Source organism: Phaethon lepturus, unplaced genomic scaffold (assembly GCF_000687285.1).
Source record: "Phaethon lepturus isolate BGI_N335 unplaced genomic scaffold, ASM68728v1 scaffold288, whole genome shotgun sequence".
Classification (NCBI taxonomy): domain Eukaryota; kingdom Metazoa; phylum Chordata; class Aves; order Phaethontiformes; family Phaethontidae; genus Phaethon; species Phaethon lepturus.
The window spans coordinates 1-16,830 of NW_010555327.1; the positions used below are offsets into that span (position 1 = coordinate 1).

Sequence of the window (16,830 nt, forward strand, 5' to 3'; positions counted from 1 at the left end):
CAGGGAGGGAGCGAAGTTGTGTGTCCGCAGGGCGAAGGAGCCCCGGGGCCGCTCTGCCGTGGAATTCGGGCGGGGGCTGTCTCTTAGGTCTTCTCTAGATTTTCATCGGTCTGGGAGAAAAAAACAAACCCCACAACTGTTCAGTGAGGTTTCATTTAGCTTCTTACAAGTTACCTGCTGCTAATGGTTGATAATTACTTCTCTCTGAAATGTGGATTTTTAATTTTTTTTTTCCTAATCGTCCATCCTGCCAGCTGTGTAAAATACACACACACCATCTTCCCTGGTCTGTTCTGAAGCTAGACATTTTTTAATGTATTTGAAAATTACAGGACACAGACCGTGCTAATGTTTTATAACACGTTTAGAATGTGAATGGTTTAACAAAAGATGCAAACAAAACTGTTTTTCTGTAGAGGCTCAAAGCTTGATCTAGCAATTTTTTTAAAATGGTGCATATCTTCTGCAAATATATATATAGGTGCTGTGATCAGTTAAGTAGTATAACAAGGGCATAGACACATATAAATGATATCCTATTTTATAAATACAAATGTGTGTAAATAACAATTATTCTATAAACTGTACATAAATAACCAAGTAGATACTGAAATTCATATTTATTACTAATGTCAACTGTGACCCTCAAGTTCATTTGCACAAAAATTAGGAAGAGCACAAAGGAACAGAAATCATCCTGAAAGACATTTATTGTTAAGAGAAGGTTGGATGCAGTTGTGTTGTGGAGAGGTGAGATGATGACTTACGTATCACTTTGTCAAGGAAAATCAATTACCATGCATCAGAGGAGGGCCTGGCGTTCCTTCCTCCACGCTCGCCATACTGCCCATAGGTACGATGGGTGCAGAAGTAATACTGTAGGCAGGGGTTTTCTAATGGCTGGGAATTTCTGGTCAATTAAATCCGGAAGCACCTATGAATGTTGAGTTGGGTTTTTTTTTCCAGTACTGATCAAGATGATATTTGAGTATTTCTTGTGATTTTTAAAAATCTTTTTTTCATTATTTGTGTAAGTGTGGACTCAAGAATGTGGGTAAGATACGTGTGGGTGTGCTGGTCTTTTAGGAAAAGATACGTTTCAGTGATCTAATGGGCCACGCAGAATGTGTAACTTTTGGGGCTTGTGCGTTGCTCTGCGTATATTTGCCAGAGGTAGTTGTAAGAAAAATGTAGGGAGCTTTTTTACTCTTTTCAGTTTTTATTACACTGCAAGCAGACAATTATAAAGACATAGCCACGAGCTTCCTGTTCTGAATAATTTTTGTGACACCTACAAATCAAAATCATACAATTGTTGCAGGCCTCACTCTCATGCATTGGCTTGAAATGGAGAGTCTGAATATACAAGGAATATGGAGTTTCTCTGTGTAAAGTAAAATTCAAAGTAAAAGGGCTTATTTTTTCCTGGCATCTATCATTGTAGTGTGTATTTCTGATCTTATGTTGCAGAGTCTGTTGAATGGATTAATGTGTTACAAACCTGATGACCCAATTGAATATTTGGAAAGCTGTTTGCAGAAAGTGAAAGAACTTGGAGGGTCTGAAAAAGTGAAATGGGACACTTTTGTCAGCCCAGAAAAGAAGACCCTGCCTCCACTCAATGGAGGACAATCCAGGAGGTCTTTTTTCAGGAATGGTAATGTATTAAGTTTAAAGATGATTGTATTTCTTGTGCTGTGGGTGGTTTTACATCCACTACTGAATTATTTTATACTTACTTCTAGAGCAGATCATCCCTCATTCTGATTTGCTTTAGGCAAAGGACTCAAGGATTCAGTTTGCTTCTGTTTTGGCATCTATTTTTCTCCTCCCATAATGGATACCATGGAAGAGAGGAAATTGTGATCGTTTTGCAGCCTAATGTTTAACACATTAGTGAGGAGATATCTTATAGCCTACCTAAATCATTTGCAAAGATGGGGCAAAGTTGACTCAGGGCACTTAGTCCCTATGGATGATGTACATAATAACTTCAAAGCAATTACACTAGGTTATTTTTCTACTTTATATTTGAGCTATATGCTTATTTATTAAACACAATGTGAACGACAAATACTTAGAAAGGGTGCATCTCATAAAAACCTAAGCAGATGTCATACCAATACCTGTAATTATTTTATTTGTAATGCTAACAAAGAGTAATTAGCTCATCTTTCAGTTGCCATAGTTATTCTTTCTTGCCATTCAGCATTTCATTAAACTAATTAGCAAGAATCTCTGTCTCTGTGTACAACATGTATCACCAAAAGAGTTCTGCTTAATAGTACAGGTTATCTGCACAATACAAGGCTTTTCTTCTCAGAGGCCACTGCTGGACTCTGGGTGCTATGGGCAGATTTTCACAGCAAAGCTGACATGCTTGTAAAGAAACACCAAAGAAAACTGACTCCTAGTGGTTCTAATTCAATAAATCAGCTAAATAGGGGCAAGGAATATTTAATATAGTAACAGCAAACACATTGTAAAATTAGGAGGTATTTATGCTTTATGTTTGTTTATGCTACTTATTTAAATCTGTGTACACAATAGATTTTGAGTTTTCTGTGTATTTCCACAATCCTTGGTTTATCATACTGTTTTACAGTGATGCCTGATAATTCTAACTTCCCATACCGACGGTATGACCGACTCCCTCCAATCCAACAGTTTTCCATAGAAAGTGACACCGACCTCTCTGAAACTGCTGAGCTAATTGAGGAGTACGATGTATTTGATCCTGCAAGACCTCGACCAAAAATTATCCTTGTCATAGGTATGAAGGCAGAGTAATTTTGACAAGATTTTCTCTTTGTTACTTTGCCCTTTTATTTGTACTGCAAATACATTGGATGCCTATATGTATTTAAAGACATTTTTTCCATCTGCTGTAGCAAGTGGTGCAGCCCAGTTAGAGTGCATCAAAAAATGATATTGTTAGTGCTGAGGTTATAACATTCCAACTGTAAGCGTTTTAGGCGTTACAGTGAGCACCTGTGGTAATGTTCTGTAGACTGGATGCCTGTTAGCAGCTGGAGAGCTCATGGGTTGCTTATGGAGCACATCTGCCAGTTTGATTTAATCCAAAACAAACCCAACTCATGCATTTCAAAACAGCTTCACCACGTGAACCAAAGTGCTCTTCCAAAGCATGCTCTGGATCTGAACTAAAACACTGTCATAGATGTAGTCAAAGCTGCTCACAAAAAAGGATATTTAAAAACACTGAATAAGGCAGTGCAAAAAGGTGATAAGGAACTGTTAAAAAAAAAAAAAAATGGAGGGTGACGGAGCAGTGGAACAGGCTGCCCAGAGAGGCTGTGGAGTCTCCTCTGGAGTCCTGCAAAACCCGACTGGATGCATTCCTGTGCAACCTGCCCTGGGTGATCCTGCCTTGGCAGGGGGGTTGGACCACATGATCTTCAGAGGTGCCTTCCAACCCCTACCATTCTGTGATTCTGTGAACTGTTGTCCCCTATATTTAGAACCTTGAAAACTAATTGGTGTGTCCAGCTGGCATGAGTGTACCTGGTCACTAGTCCATTGCATTGACAAATTAATGCCTAGATCTGTTTGGTGAATGAATTCTGTGCCATCTTCAGGGAGAATGAGCGATCAGTTAGCATTAGTTAATTGTGCTCTCTCCCCAAGTTCTCTTTTGTGTGCTGTTTAGTGTCCTTTCTAAGCAACTCGTACTTCCCAGCCTCAGACAAGCATACGGTTTGTTAAGAAATAGCTGCAGTTTAAGTCTAAATCAACATTTTATTCTGTTTCTGAATTTAAGTTCTTTGAATTAGTTTCCTTGTCATCTGGGATAGTTGTCTTTTGAAATTTTACCACCAGGCCTAATTCTCTGATTCTCTGGGCTGTTTAAATAGTTACAGCACAGGTGCCAGGTGGTGGAGAATCACATTTTTAGTCTGTAAAGCTTTCTTCATATTGAAGAGAGATATTGCTTCCGTAACAGAGAATAGTACGTAGTATAGTAAAAGACAGTAGAAAAGTCTTCTCTGTATTATAGAGTGGGATCACTAAGAACAGCATGTCCCCTAGGCTCTGCATCCAGCAGTTCTCAGAAATGGGATACTGGAATATACTGAAAACAGAAAATCAGGCATTTTTCTAGGTATTTGTGGTATGCCAAAAGAATTGCTTAGGCATTTGAATTTTCTTAGTATTTTGTTTCAGAATTACAAATCTCAGCATGTAAATCTCCACATGCACCATTGAACTATAAAGCTTGCATTAGATGGAGAAATGCCTTTCTTTCACGTTAATTAATTAGCTAGCCTTCCTTTTCATAAAGGAGAAAAACTGGCTCCTTTTCAGTGACCACAGAAGGCTGTTAATGCATTGAAATCCATGTAGCTCAGCTGCAGTAGAGTGATGAATGAAGGTTTGAGCTACATGAAATAAAGAATGATTGGCTTTCACCTCTGGAACTGAGTGCAGGGGTATTTGCTTGCCTTCAAGGACTTCACATCATATAGTGAACGGACCATGGATTTTACAAAGCTTTCCTTTTCCCCCATTTATATAGGGAACATTGTAAACATTCCACAAAAGCTATTTCAGGTTTATTTTCCAACTGTGTTTCTCTGAATCTGCCTGTTGTAGTGTGATCTGATAGAAACACAATACTGTGTGTAGCTTAGCAGCTATTGTCCAATTTTGTATAGTATCAAGAACATTTCTCCCAAATTCAACTTGCTATTGAGAAAGCGCATAAAAACACACACTGGAAAGAATAAAAGAATAACTAATATACTGAATGAGAGAAAATGAAAAAAGTGTACTACTAATTTCAAGAGACAAATATTGTACACATAAAATGTGTTGCATATTTTTCAATTTGCGTACAATGCCAGCGAAAACTTCAGTTAAGCAAGCTATTCATGTCTAGCTAGTGATAACCAACCATACTGCCTAGCTCAGATGGTGCTGGTCCCATTCATATTGTTGGGGACTGAAATGAATAGAAGTTAAAGACCTGTCTTCTGCTTCGCATATTAGGTGAACTTTTTTTTAATAATGCATTAGCCTAAGATCTTTTTAATGCTTCCATAAAGGTTTTTACAACTTCTTTGCTTTATGAAATCTATCATCCTTATAATGAACCAGGTACCTCCAAGGCAAAAGAGAACTTCCTTATAAAGGTGGGGGTTTTATTCTTTTTCTGTGTTTGCAGAAAAGTCTTCTGGTGAAATGTAAAGCTACAAAGCTGCAAAGTGAGTATGTGACTGGATTTCAGAAAAATCAGATGGAACCAGCCAGGAGGGCACACATCTGAATCACCGGAAAATTAAGTTTCTAAGGCATTATAACACTAGGAAACTAGATTGTGTTTAAAAATGTTCTTCCTAACATATTTGGACAAACGCATTTTTATTATTGATACAGACTGAATACAAGGATCTTAAAAATGAATTACCTGGTGTCATTAGCCCCATAGTTCTGTATGTTTTTAAACTGCACTTAATTTAAAATATTAGTTAATATTAAAAGAATATATTTTCCTTTTATAGTCAAAGTTTAAAGGATAGATCAAAGATAGTGCTGTCAGCAGCCAGCTGGCGTGTTGATTTGTTAAATCCAGTCCACATCTAGATTTTAAAATCATAAGTCTTTCCAGAAATCTTATTACATTGATTTATTTTGAATTTACAACAAGATATGCAAAATTGAAATGTTGAACTTCCATCGGCAAAACTAGATTAAAACAACGGCTTCAGTAAAACTTTTTGGGTATACAACTCTTCACTTGAAACCAGATAGCAAACATAATTGTAGATGCAACAAATGTTCCCTAGTCTAGACGTCGTCTAAGAAATATGTAATCATGCTTTTCTTGAATAATATATAGTCTCAGAATAAGTGAAAAGAATGAAAAACAAAGTGATTTGATTTTCCTTTCTTGTGAATAGTTTGTCAGTATGATTTATCAAAGAGTCAGGAATGGATACATAGTTCAATAAATTATAATGATTTTCTGAGAGAAGTAATTTTGTCCTATCACTTTTCCCTTATTTTATTACCTGAATGTTTCCCCTTAGATTGTAAATGGATAATCCCAGATTGCTATAAAGGGATATTTTTGGATTGAGAAAAACAAAATGTATAAGAAGTTTATGAACATTAAAGCAAATACTTTGTTAGGTTTTTTCTGCTTGCAAATCTAAATTGAAAGAACAGAAGTGCTAAACTACATTTTTTTTCTGCTTCTCTTTAATGGCAAAGCAAAGCTTTCCCTAACAGGAGTGTAAAGTCTATCTACTTGGTTTCAAAAAGGTTTTTTTTAGCTATTATATGTTTTTAGAGAGACTGTTGTTTTTTCACGTAACAGTTCTGTTTTTCTGGCGTCTTTTGTATCTCTGCTGGAATAGGGATACTATTCTCCTTGTCGAATTTTCTGTTTCCAATTTTCTACATGTTACTTGTATATGTTTTGCGTCTTTATTGGTTTGGGAATGCAACATTGTCTGTTCCAAACTTGTCTTGAGTCTCCAGGGAAAAAAACCCTGAATTTCCATTCTTGGAAGTTTTATATCTGCAGGAATTAAACACTGCATTGGCTCCAGTATGTTTTACAAAACTTTTGCTCCGAAGCACAGTCACAGGCTACTGGCCCTTTTTATCCAGTAGTAAGGTTTATTGCCAATAAATAAAGCCAAATAAATTCATAGTAATACATATATGTATAAACACACACATATATAAGATACCTTATTTATACATTATGCTCATTAGATTGCAATATGTGGCTTTGTATACAGAGAGAGGGTTGCTTATGGAAATGTTTATACAGAGTGAGGAGAGATTCCACAGATTCCAGAATGACTAATAATTCTATTCATTCACCTGGTAAAATCTGCTCCATACAAACTGGCAGCAATCATCAAACAATTAGCTGCACTTCTCTGGCTGTTGTTTTCATCTACGTAAGAAAAAAGGCACTGGGAATCAGTTACTCCAAACCTACTATCGTTCCAGATTACCAATAGCCTGTAATAAACTGTAAACTACATGGAATTGTCTTGTTTGAATGTTTGTATCAGGTACGTTTTTGATACAAGAGTGAAACACAATGTAAAGTTTGGTGAAATGCATTTGTTATGGGGCAGGCTGAGCGTGCCATCAAAGGGAGCGGGGAGAACCAAAGCAGAATCGCTTTGTAGCCACTTTACCGGAGGAGATGATTCCTAGTATGTGAGATACTCGCCTATCTGCAAAAGGGAAATGTCCTTTATTCTAACAAAGAGGATAGCTAAACTGTCTATGAAAGAAAGAGTTCAAGCTGAACAAACAAAGCCTGTCTAGATCACCTCGAAGAACTGAAATGGAAGAAGAGCTGTAAAACCTAATATAATCTGCCGAAATCATAGAGAAAGCATGTGTCATTTTAAGAGAGAAACAGCAAGTGAACTGAATGAGGGAAAAATATTTTTCAGTTTTAACCTTACTGTACAGAGATAAGTTATAATTTTTCTTTCATTTCTTTGCGCCTGTGTTTTATGAACATCTGTAGCTGTATTGACTAGTTGGATGTTACAGATAAGTGCTTATATTTGCATTTATCTTAACCTGGCTTGATTTAAGCATTATTTAAACTAATTGGATAATGATAAAGCCTTTTTTTTCCCCTACAGTATAACTAAACTGTGGGCAAGGCATGGGAACACCTTAACAACACGCAAGTTTCCCTGTGCATTTTCTTCAATGGGTCCTGATCTGAGTTGCAGAGGCCAGGTGGAGCGTTACCATCAGAGCCGGTGGTACACACCATTACATCAGGGGTACAGAGTAGTTCCTAGTGACTACTGGTGACACTGAAAGCTCTCTGACACGTAATACTGGCGCACAGGTTTGAACCTCGTTACGCAGAGAGTGTCATAACCATATATGAGGCAATATTGTAAAGCTTATCCCGCAGTCAAATCTATATTAATTATATAAATGCCTAAAAGCTATTTATGGGAATAATACAGATAATATAAGAAAAAGTTAGATGATTAGTAACAAGTAGCTCTTTGTATTCATATTTACTTTCATTGCATTGCTTATTTTTTTAAAGTTCTTAGAAAAGTTATATTTTTAAGATAATTTAAATTAAGTAAATAATTACTTTATTAATAAATTATTATACATTGCATAATACATTATATAATAATTTGTTATATAATATAGTTAACAATTTTAATAAATCTTAATTCTTTGTCTGTTGAAATAAAATTCAGTGTTCGCACACGCAATTCCCCAAAATACAGCTACTTAGTATTGGGAATTAATATCAAAACATTTGTTTTGGTTTTGCTTTGTTATGCTATTCAATAACATACACTTTCCTATATGTAAACATTTATTTTTATCAAAACAGTTCCCTATTTTTACATACTGGATTCCAGTTTCTCTGTTCTTCACATCATAACGTGTCCTTTTAGTTCAGACATAGTCTGAATTTTTATACATGCAGTCTTGCTTCTGCTGTCCCGCTGACCTTCCATTTCAGCATTCCCTGCTGTGTAATGTAGCTGTTTTCTGTGCTTTTGATACCTGTTCTGCTTATGCTATATCGAAGGGTCTCCCTATTCTTCAAGTTGTCCAGCAAGCTGAACCTAACAGATTGCTTCTCTGTCAGATGCTGCAAGCATTGATACCAGAAGTTTGCATGGTTCAATAAAAGTCCATGTACAAATCACTATGAAAACATCTCAGATTATTATTTAATATTTTACTGTATTTTAAAATTAGAAAACCTCAGAAACTCATGCAAGCATATTTAGGAGCAGATTTTATTAGTTCCATTTCATGACTAGTCCATTGATTTCATTGGCTGATTTAACCAAGTGTGATTCTTTCTGGCATGAATATGCTTCAGACTATCTGTCTCTGTCTTTGGATTCAGAGTTCAAGAGGTACCAGTTCATCTGTTTCTCCCTCTATTACAAAACAAGAAAAATGCCTTTCCAGGGACAGCTTTAGAATAAGGTTAAACCTAAAAGAACATGTTTATTTTTAATTTGCAAGTAGATTTGTTTGTTTTTTTTTTTTTTTACTTCATTTTACAAACTTTTACCTTTATGATCAGGTAGATGAGACCCATTTCTAAATGGCTGGTAGCAAGTCATGCAACTTCAAGATTTGCTGTAATAGTGGTTGGAAAATTGATTTGGCAAAGGTTTTTGCAAAAATCGGCAATTTTTTGCAAAATTTGGCAAAGTTTTTTTTTTTTGCAAAACTTTTTGCAAAAATTGGCAGAGGTTTCACATGTGATTAGGTACTTCAGACGAAAGTTTAATTTAATGTTTTGCTTATCGTTACCAATAGGTGGCCCAGGAAGTGGTAAAGGAACACAGAGTTTGAAAATAGCAGAACGTTACGGATTTAACTACATATCAGTTGGTGAATTGTTAAGGAAGAAGATCCACAGCACAAGCAGCAATAGAAAATGGAGTCTAATTGCCAAAATAATTACTACTGGAGAACTGGCTCCTCAGGTACAGCATATCCTGTGTTAATGTTTACTTTGGAAGGATTTGTACATGCTGTATTAATGTGCACCATCAAGAAAACCTCTTTTACAATATTAAATAAATAATTTCTTTTCTCTGTGAAAGGAAACAACCATAACCGAGATAAAGCAGAGATTAATGCAGATCCCTGATGAAGAGGGTATAGTGATTGATGGATTTCCCAGAGATGTTGCCCAGGCAATCTCCTTTGAGGACCAAGTAAGACATTGTTTTTATTCTTAAAATATCTTGCATATCTTTTTAAAATACAAACCCAAAATAAAACACTGAACATATCCCTTAACTATCTCTACAATAGTTAAGCTTTTTGAAATCATCAGTAAGATTCCAAGAAAGACTACATGTTATTTCTGAGCACTGCTCTTTAAGTCTTTGCAAGTACATAATTACAGGTTGACAAAAGGTTGTTATTTTGGTTTACATTACATTACGTTCTGTCTGAAGACAGAATTTTTTGTAAAAAGCCAATGTGATACTATAAGCAATAATCCAAGTCTCTTGTCTCAGTAATGAAAATAGTCTCAAGATGAAGAGAAAATAACATCAAATGTAACAATATTTTTTGCATCTTAGTGATTTAGAAAAGGGGAAAACATTATATTTCCATATCTATTTGTTCAATTTAATCTACATTAAGAGAAACATACTTAAATCAGTGCATATTTTCACAACGCTTTTAATCTCAAGTTTGTTACAGTGCATTGAAAAGACTGGAATAAAATAAGGCTTAAAACTGCCCACGTTTTGCAAGTTTTTGTAAACCCGAAATGATGCTCTTTTTTTAGAAATCTAGATCATATTGGTTATTGTAAACTACAATTCTAAGGTTTAGTCAGCTAAAACCATATTCCTGAGTTCTGTTCACGTGTTGTTTTCATGTGTGTATTTTAAACTAATCTAAAAATACTTAAATTCAGTGGAAAAACAAACAGCTTATTTCATTTTCTGATCAAGCACTGTTAACATAACAGTTATGGTCACAAGTAAAGGTTGTAGTTTCAGTGCTGAATTTTTAGAGCACCCTTCATGCAGAGCATTTCAAAGTGCTTCACAAATGTTGGTGTACTCCCATTTCTGTACTTTGAATTCTAAGTGGCATTACCAAGACAGAAGTTACAAAAGAAAGCAGCTAATGAGGCATTTCATTAGTACGCTTTTATAAGGTATTACTCTGGGCAAAATTTAGAAGACTTGAGAATTGAGCAAATTTAAGGGAACAGACAAAATAGTTATTACAGAAAATGGCCAATGACTGCCAGCTATATCTCCTTATAATTAACAAAAGAGAAGATGAAACAGGAGAAATTTAGGCTTAATGGTCATTTCTTTGCTTCTTTTTTTTGTCCAGTATATTGTGTGATAGTGTGACTGAAGTGCATTTCTTGGTGCTATAATTTTGTGCTGCTGTTCTGTTTGATGAAAGAATGGGGGATGTGAAACTGGAAGAACTGACAGGAGTTAAGTGCTTTGAGTTATCCTAGGGTCAGATTCTCCTTCTACAAAGGAAAACCAGTTAAACAACACTTGACCCATTATAGGGTCCATTGGTAATACCACTAAGAAGTGGAGTCCAGGGGGTGATAGAAAAAGTTTAGGCACTACTGTGCTGTAGAAGGGGAGAGAGATGGATGCTATGTGTCATATATGTTTGAACCCTCCCTTTGCACCATTCTAATATGCTTTTAACAGTTTTTCCTCATTCAACTTGAAATAGTTCTCTCTGCCAGCCTGGTTAGCTTTTGTTGACTATAGAAAACTAGATGGAAAAAAGACTGATAGAATGACAGATGATAGAAAACCTAACTTTGGCTTCTTTTAGTATGTACTGTTGCTTCAAGGATGCTGTAAATTGGTCAGGTTTGGGGTTTTTTTTTAGAGAAGAGGACAGATTTAGTCATTTTAGACCTGACTATATTCTCAGAGAGTTCCTTTGTTTTCAGTCTAATGGGATTTGCCAAATCATATGCCTCAAGGTCTGATTCTGCCTGAAAGATAGGTGACTATCTGAATCTCTAAAAAAATCCCAGAGCACTCCATATAGGGCCACCTTTCAATCTTACCTGTTCTAAAATAAATATGGGAAAGGAAAGAAGGAATCATAGAACTTTTATAGGAGCATAGGAAAGAAAATTTGGTCAGTTTAGGCTCCCCATTTTTCACCTTTCTTTGCAACTGACCTCTTATGTGAGTGTATCTAAGGCCATGGAAATAAATGTACAAAGGATGTACATATTTCAACATACAACGTCTGGTTAATCCAGTGGGATATGTTCAGTGTTTTATTTTGGCTTTATATTTTAAAGTAGTAAAACATATTTGTCCTTTCTTTAAAATTCTCCATTTAGTAAGCCATAATGCTACACACATAACCAAGAAAGTCTTGTGTTAAGGAAAGAGGACTAGCAGCAGACATGGCACCCATCTTTCTTCACAGTTGAGGCTGACAGTAATTCATGGCATGTCAGGTTATTTACAGTAAACATGCTAACATTTTTAAGTCACTCAGAGATCTTTCAATGGGAAGTGCGATTGAGTTGTGGAGAATTCAGTAATTAACTGTTACGATAATTTGTGTAGGTCTGCAATTAAAGATGCTACAGGTATTTTCCATGGCTTAGAAATGTTAGAAATTGCTAGCATTGTCAGAGCTAGAATTGCTGTCATGAGCCAAAGTGACAAGATGAGAAATAATTAGATGAAATTTCAGCAAAGAAAGTTTTTATTAAAAAAGTAAGACACTTTATAATGAGAAAATCTATTAAGCAATGGAACATCCTTCTGAAGAAAATGGTGAAGTCCCACAAAATGCAAATAGTCAAATCACATTATTCTGTAATATGTATGCCTTATTCTTACAAAGACATCCCCTGTAGAACACTGAGATCTGTTGATAAAAAGTTCTGAATAAGAACTAATTCTTATTGTTGTCATTAATTTTGTCATGGGTGAATACTTATTCTTACAGATAGTCCCTTTAAGACCATTACATGCTTATATACCTGAAAACAGTAGCAAAAGTTGTATGACACAAGCCATTTTAAAGGTTACATTTAGGGGAACTGCTAAAAGATGCATGAAGTAAAAGTTTAAATAAATCCCGTTGGATTTAACTGTTTTCCCTCATTCATGATCCCTTCACAGCTGTTAGTTGTTTTGATTACAAGGGTTCTAAAATGCAATTGTATGCTTCCAAACAGTGACTTTACATTATTATTTTTTCCATAAAGCAGCTAGAACACTTTTGGGTTTTATAATGTAAATTAAAATAACGATGGTAAATTTGTATGAGGGTAAATAGAATATGCTGGCTTTCTCAGTTCTTTCAGCCATAGAGGATACAGAGTAGATGCAAGTGGGAGGAATGAGCAGCAGGGACGAGGGTGACTGTTCATTTATCCTTCGTTATTTGAGTGTGTTGGGATGGGTATTCATCTGTAATCCCATGGAAGCTTAAAATAAACAAAGAAACATTCATTTTAAGAGTAGCATTTTCCACTGTATAGCCTTTCTACTTTGCCCTTGTTTACACAGACAGAAACAAACTCCAAGAATATGTAATGGTATTTTTTGGTAATAATACCAAAAATAAATTGTGGGGGGAGAATGTGAAGGGCAAGTTATTAAACTGAGTGGAAATAGAGAGGAGTAATACAAGATACTGAGAGAGTAGGTAAGGCTGGAAGAGAGGCTGAACAAATTTGAGAAGAATAGGAGGTCTATAAACAAAACAGGCTACAAAACCGTAACATTGTTATAGGTCAAGAAAGCATGTCTGGTCTTTATTAATCACAAGAAGTCTATATTGTTTTGTTACCCATATGTTGTTCCTCTTTGTGAGGCACGATGCATCGGGCTCAAGAAAGTATTTGGACCCAATGTCACATAAAGGGCCAGGAAGTCAAAACTTGGACTGGACAGATGTGAGCTGGCCACAGTGGTCAGTGAAAGGTGGACCAAGAAAGAGCCTGTATGGATTTTGGTCTAAGTCACGTCATCTCCCGTTTCTCCCCTACTGCATGTTGTGGACAACCAAAAGGCAAGACACAAAGGGCATAAAATCTGTCTTGCTTCCAAACACTAATGCTATAGTTCCCTGAATGGAGTTTACTGAACCTGTTTGTATATATTATTGCATGGCTTTCACCAGTAAGAACTGTGCTAAGTTATTGTAAAGATAAACTCATTTATATTGGAAATGATTCACCACATTAGTATAGGAAAAGGCCAGCTAAGGTACCTGGTTTCTCTTGCAAGCAGATGTAAAATCTATCTGTGCTGTGTTTGCAGACACCTTTAATGTAGCAAATTATTTATGCTAAAATAATCCCTTCGGTTTTATGGTTCACATAGCTGTTACTGAGACTTAACACTATTTGAGGTTTCATAATCTCTTCATTTTGTGAAAAAATCAAATGGATACATATATGACTGAACTCTAGTTACAATACCTGTCCTGCATAATATTCTAGTATAGAAATACACAACGATAATGAATTCTTGTTGAACTTTGCTTGTAATTGGTCTTGGTACTACCAGCACATTTTTATCCCTTTGACTAATCCAGAAGCTGAACTTTTCTGTGGGAAAAAATGTTATTTTTAGTAAACGAGTCAAAGCAAACCAACTTATGCTAACATTCCCAAACATAGGTATAGCTAAAAGATGACGGTTTCTTCCTTATTATGTTGCCAGACTCTCACGTGGACAGTAAGCTCTCAGCGTGTTGCTAGGCAGAATTGTATTAAAACACATTGCATCTCAACAACTAAATTGCCTAAGATAAGGCAATGTATCATTTGCAGCACTCACAGTATTTATCTTTCTGCTCCGATCTAGAAACCAGAAGTATATAGCTTCCAAGCAATACTGTCAATTTGTAATAAGTATATTAAAAAGCACTTTACACATCTGAGGAATTTTATATTTGAATTAAAGCTTTATTCCCCTCTCTTTTATTGAGTTTTGTTAATATCACTGTTCCTGTCATCCATATATTTTGAGCAGGAAAGAAATCTTTAAGATGGCATCAGTGATGTTTTCAGGTTTTCAGCAGTGCTTGACAACCAACAGCAACTCTGCCATTCTGGACACTTACTTACACCAGCTTAATTTCTTAATGGTCAGCTACTCATTGCAGACTGAGAACTTGTAGCCGTGAGCACTGTAGTTTTCTCTGAGTTTCTCTCAGTTTACCCTGAACTTCTTATCTGAGTTGAAATAAGGCCTGTGTTTTTCTCTTTGAAGACTGAATTCATGACCTATAACTTCTCTCATTGGAAGTCCTGGATGTTGTCAAATCCTGATTCTCCCATTTCTTAATTCCAGAAAGCAGAATCAATACTGCCAATACCTCTGATAGCGGTGCTTTTAATAAAGCCCTGATGTCATGTGACTATGAGAATCTCAACTCTTGCTTTAAACCAAAGTTTCAAGCAGTCATCGTTGTGGAGAAGATGAAAACCAAAAAAGCAAATAGAACTTCCAGTTTACATATTTTATTTAAATATATGATAATTTCTGGAGTTTGATAATTTTGAAGTCCTTCTGCATGGTAGTGCAGATTTAATACTGATTTATTTAGCCTTTTAGTTTGAGCCTAGACATAAAGCTATCCTAAACCACAAATTACTAAGGTATCCATAGTCTCTGCTGAGTGCAAATAGTAGAAGAGTGTTTAGAATCCAAGCACACATTTGAAAATGCCAAGGAGAAAATGGTTTATTTACCATTAACCTGTCAGCTTGAAATTCAGCAAGTCACCTACAGTACCAGCATGCTCAAGCATGCTAAATATCTTCCTCTCCAGTAACACTGTAATGAAATGCCTCTGACTGGTGTATTGTACTCAAGTGACTTGTGAAGAAGAAACTACAGTTTGACTTTCTGTGTAATCTGGCACATGGCAATAAATTTTTACCCTTCCCAGGAGAAAAAATTTCTCACTGTAGTATTTTCCAGTTAATTTCAGTTACTGCTTTGGTTGTTCTTCCCCCCCCCCCCTTTCAGTCATTCATGCATAACTTCCTTTTGATTTCAGTAGTTCCTTCACCAGCATTAATGCTGTTAGTTTCGATAGAGTGAGTACAGATGAAGTTTCCTTAAAATAGATTAATTGTAAGTTTTGTTAATAGTGAAATGAAATGTGGAACAGGTATTGGAATTAATGAATATTCAGTAATGAATATAATTTAATTTCTTGACAAAAGAGAAAGACTATTTTTGTATAAATTATCTTTAAAATATTTTTGTGTTATATGGCCTAGGTGACAAGACTATATTTGATGAAGTAAAATCTTGGTTTAAATAATAAACAGAGGCAGTAAATTTTATCTGATTCTTTATTTAAAATGTCCTTAAGAATATTCATAAATGCTCTACACCTACAAAGAATAACTAGTTATCTTGGCTGCGATTCAAGTTAACTTTTTAACTCCCAAATACATTCCTTATGAAAATTATTATGAGACTTAATTGTGCTAAAGTAGAACAAACTATATAGATGGCACAATATAGGGTGCTGGGAAAAACTGACTTATCTCACAGCCTCACTAACAACATCAGTCCTTTTCCTTCAAGTCTGATACTTAAACCTCCAAGCAGAAATGATGCCTGCAGTTCCCTCAAAGTTGGTATAGATGTTTGTGGCCAACTGACCTATGGTGGTCCAGCTGCCAAGCTCATGCTCTGCAAAGAGCTTCTCATTGAAAACCTGCTCTGTCACTGGCCAAGAGTGTGGGCTCCAGAACAATGAGTAAAACGAATGCAACCTTTCTGTGAATCTTAAGGGCAAAGGATCTGTTCTTTGCAATAGCTTTTTGTTCTGGTAAAGGTATTTTTTCTGCATCATGGTCTATGTGTCTTCTTCATTTCATTGCCTCCTCAACTTCTATCTCCCTTCTTCCAAATCTCTACTTCATTATTCCAGACTGCTAAGCCTCAGGTACAGTCCCCTACTGGTTATAGGTACCCAGTCATCTGTATGAGGAGCGGGAGGGCTAGCACATCAGCAGTCTACGTTGCTGTGGTTTGTCTCATTCATTCTCTTTGGCCCTTTGAGTTTTACATTGCCTTCTTAAAGCCAAGCCTGAGCAGGAAGCCTACGGAATGGTCTTTATCATTGTCTGTTTTCTTCCCTGGAAGCTAGAGCACTCCCCTGCAAAAGGCAAGCAATAGTTTAATTTTCTGCTGGATAAGAGACCCTAGACCTCAGGTTTCCTATTTTTCTGTACAAGGGCTCTTCTCTGCTAGCCAAACTAGCCAAAGGCAAGCTCATCCATTGCTGGTCCTTAACCCTCAGGAGAGG

General features: G+C 36.0%; 1 protein-coding gene across 1 annotated transcript in view; it reads left to right on the plus strand.

The window, feature by feature from the left end:
- Nucleotides 1-124: 124 nt before the first annotated feature.
- The window catches only part of AK5 (adenylate kinase 5), a 92,846-nt gene continuing 76,140 nt past the window's right edge, over nt 125-16,830 (plus strand). The window contains exons 1-5 of the mRNA XM_010292107.1: nt 125-148; nt 1,471-1,657; nt 2,606-2,773; nt 9,322-9,491; nt 9,612-9,725. Of these exons, the coding sequence (XP_010290409.1) occupies nt 1,489-1,657; nt 2,606-2,773; nt 9,322-9,491; nt 9,612-9,725 (621 nt within the window). The 5' untranslated portion in view covers nt 125-148; nt 1,471-1,488. The remainder of the gene's footprint in view (nt 149-1,470; nt 1,658-2,605; nt 2,774-9,321; nt 9,492-9,611; nt 9,726-16,830) is intronic.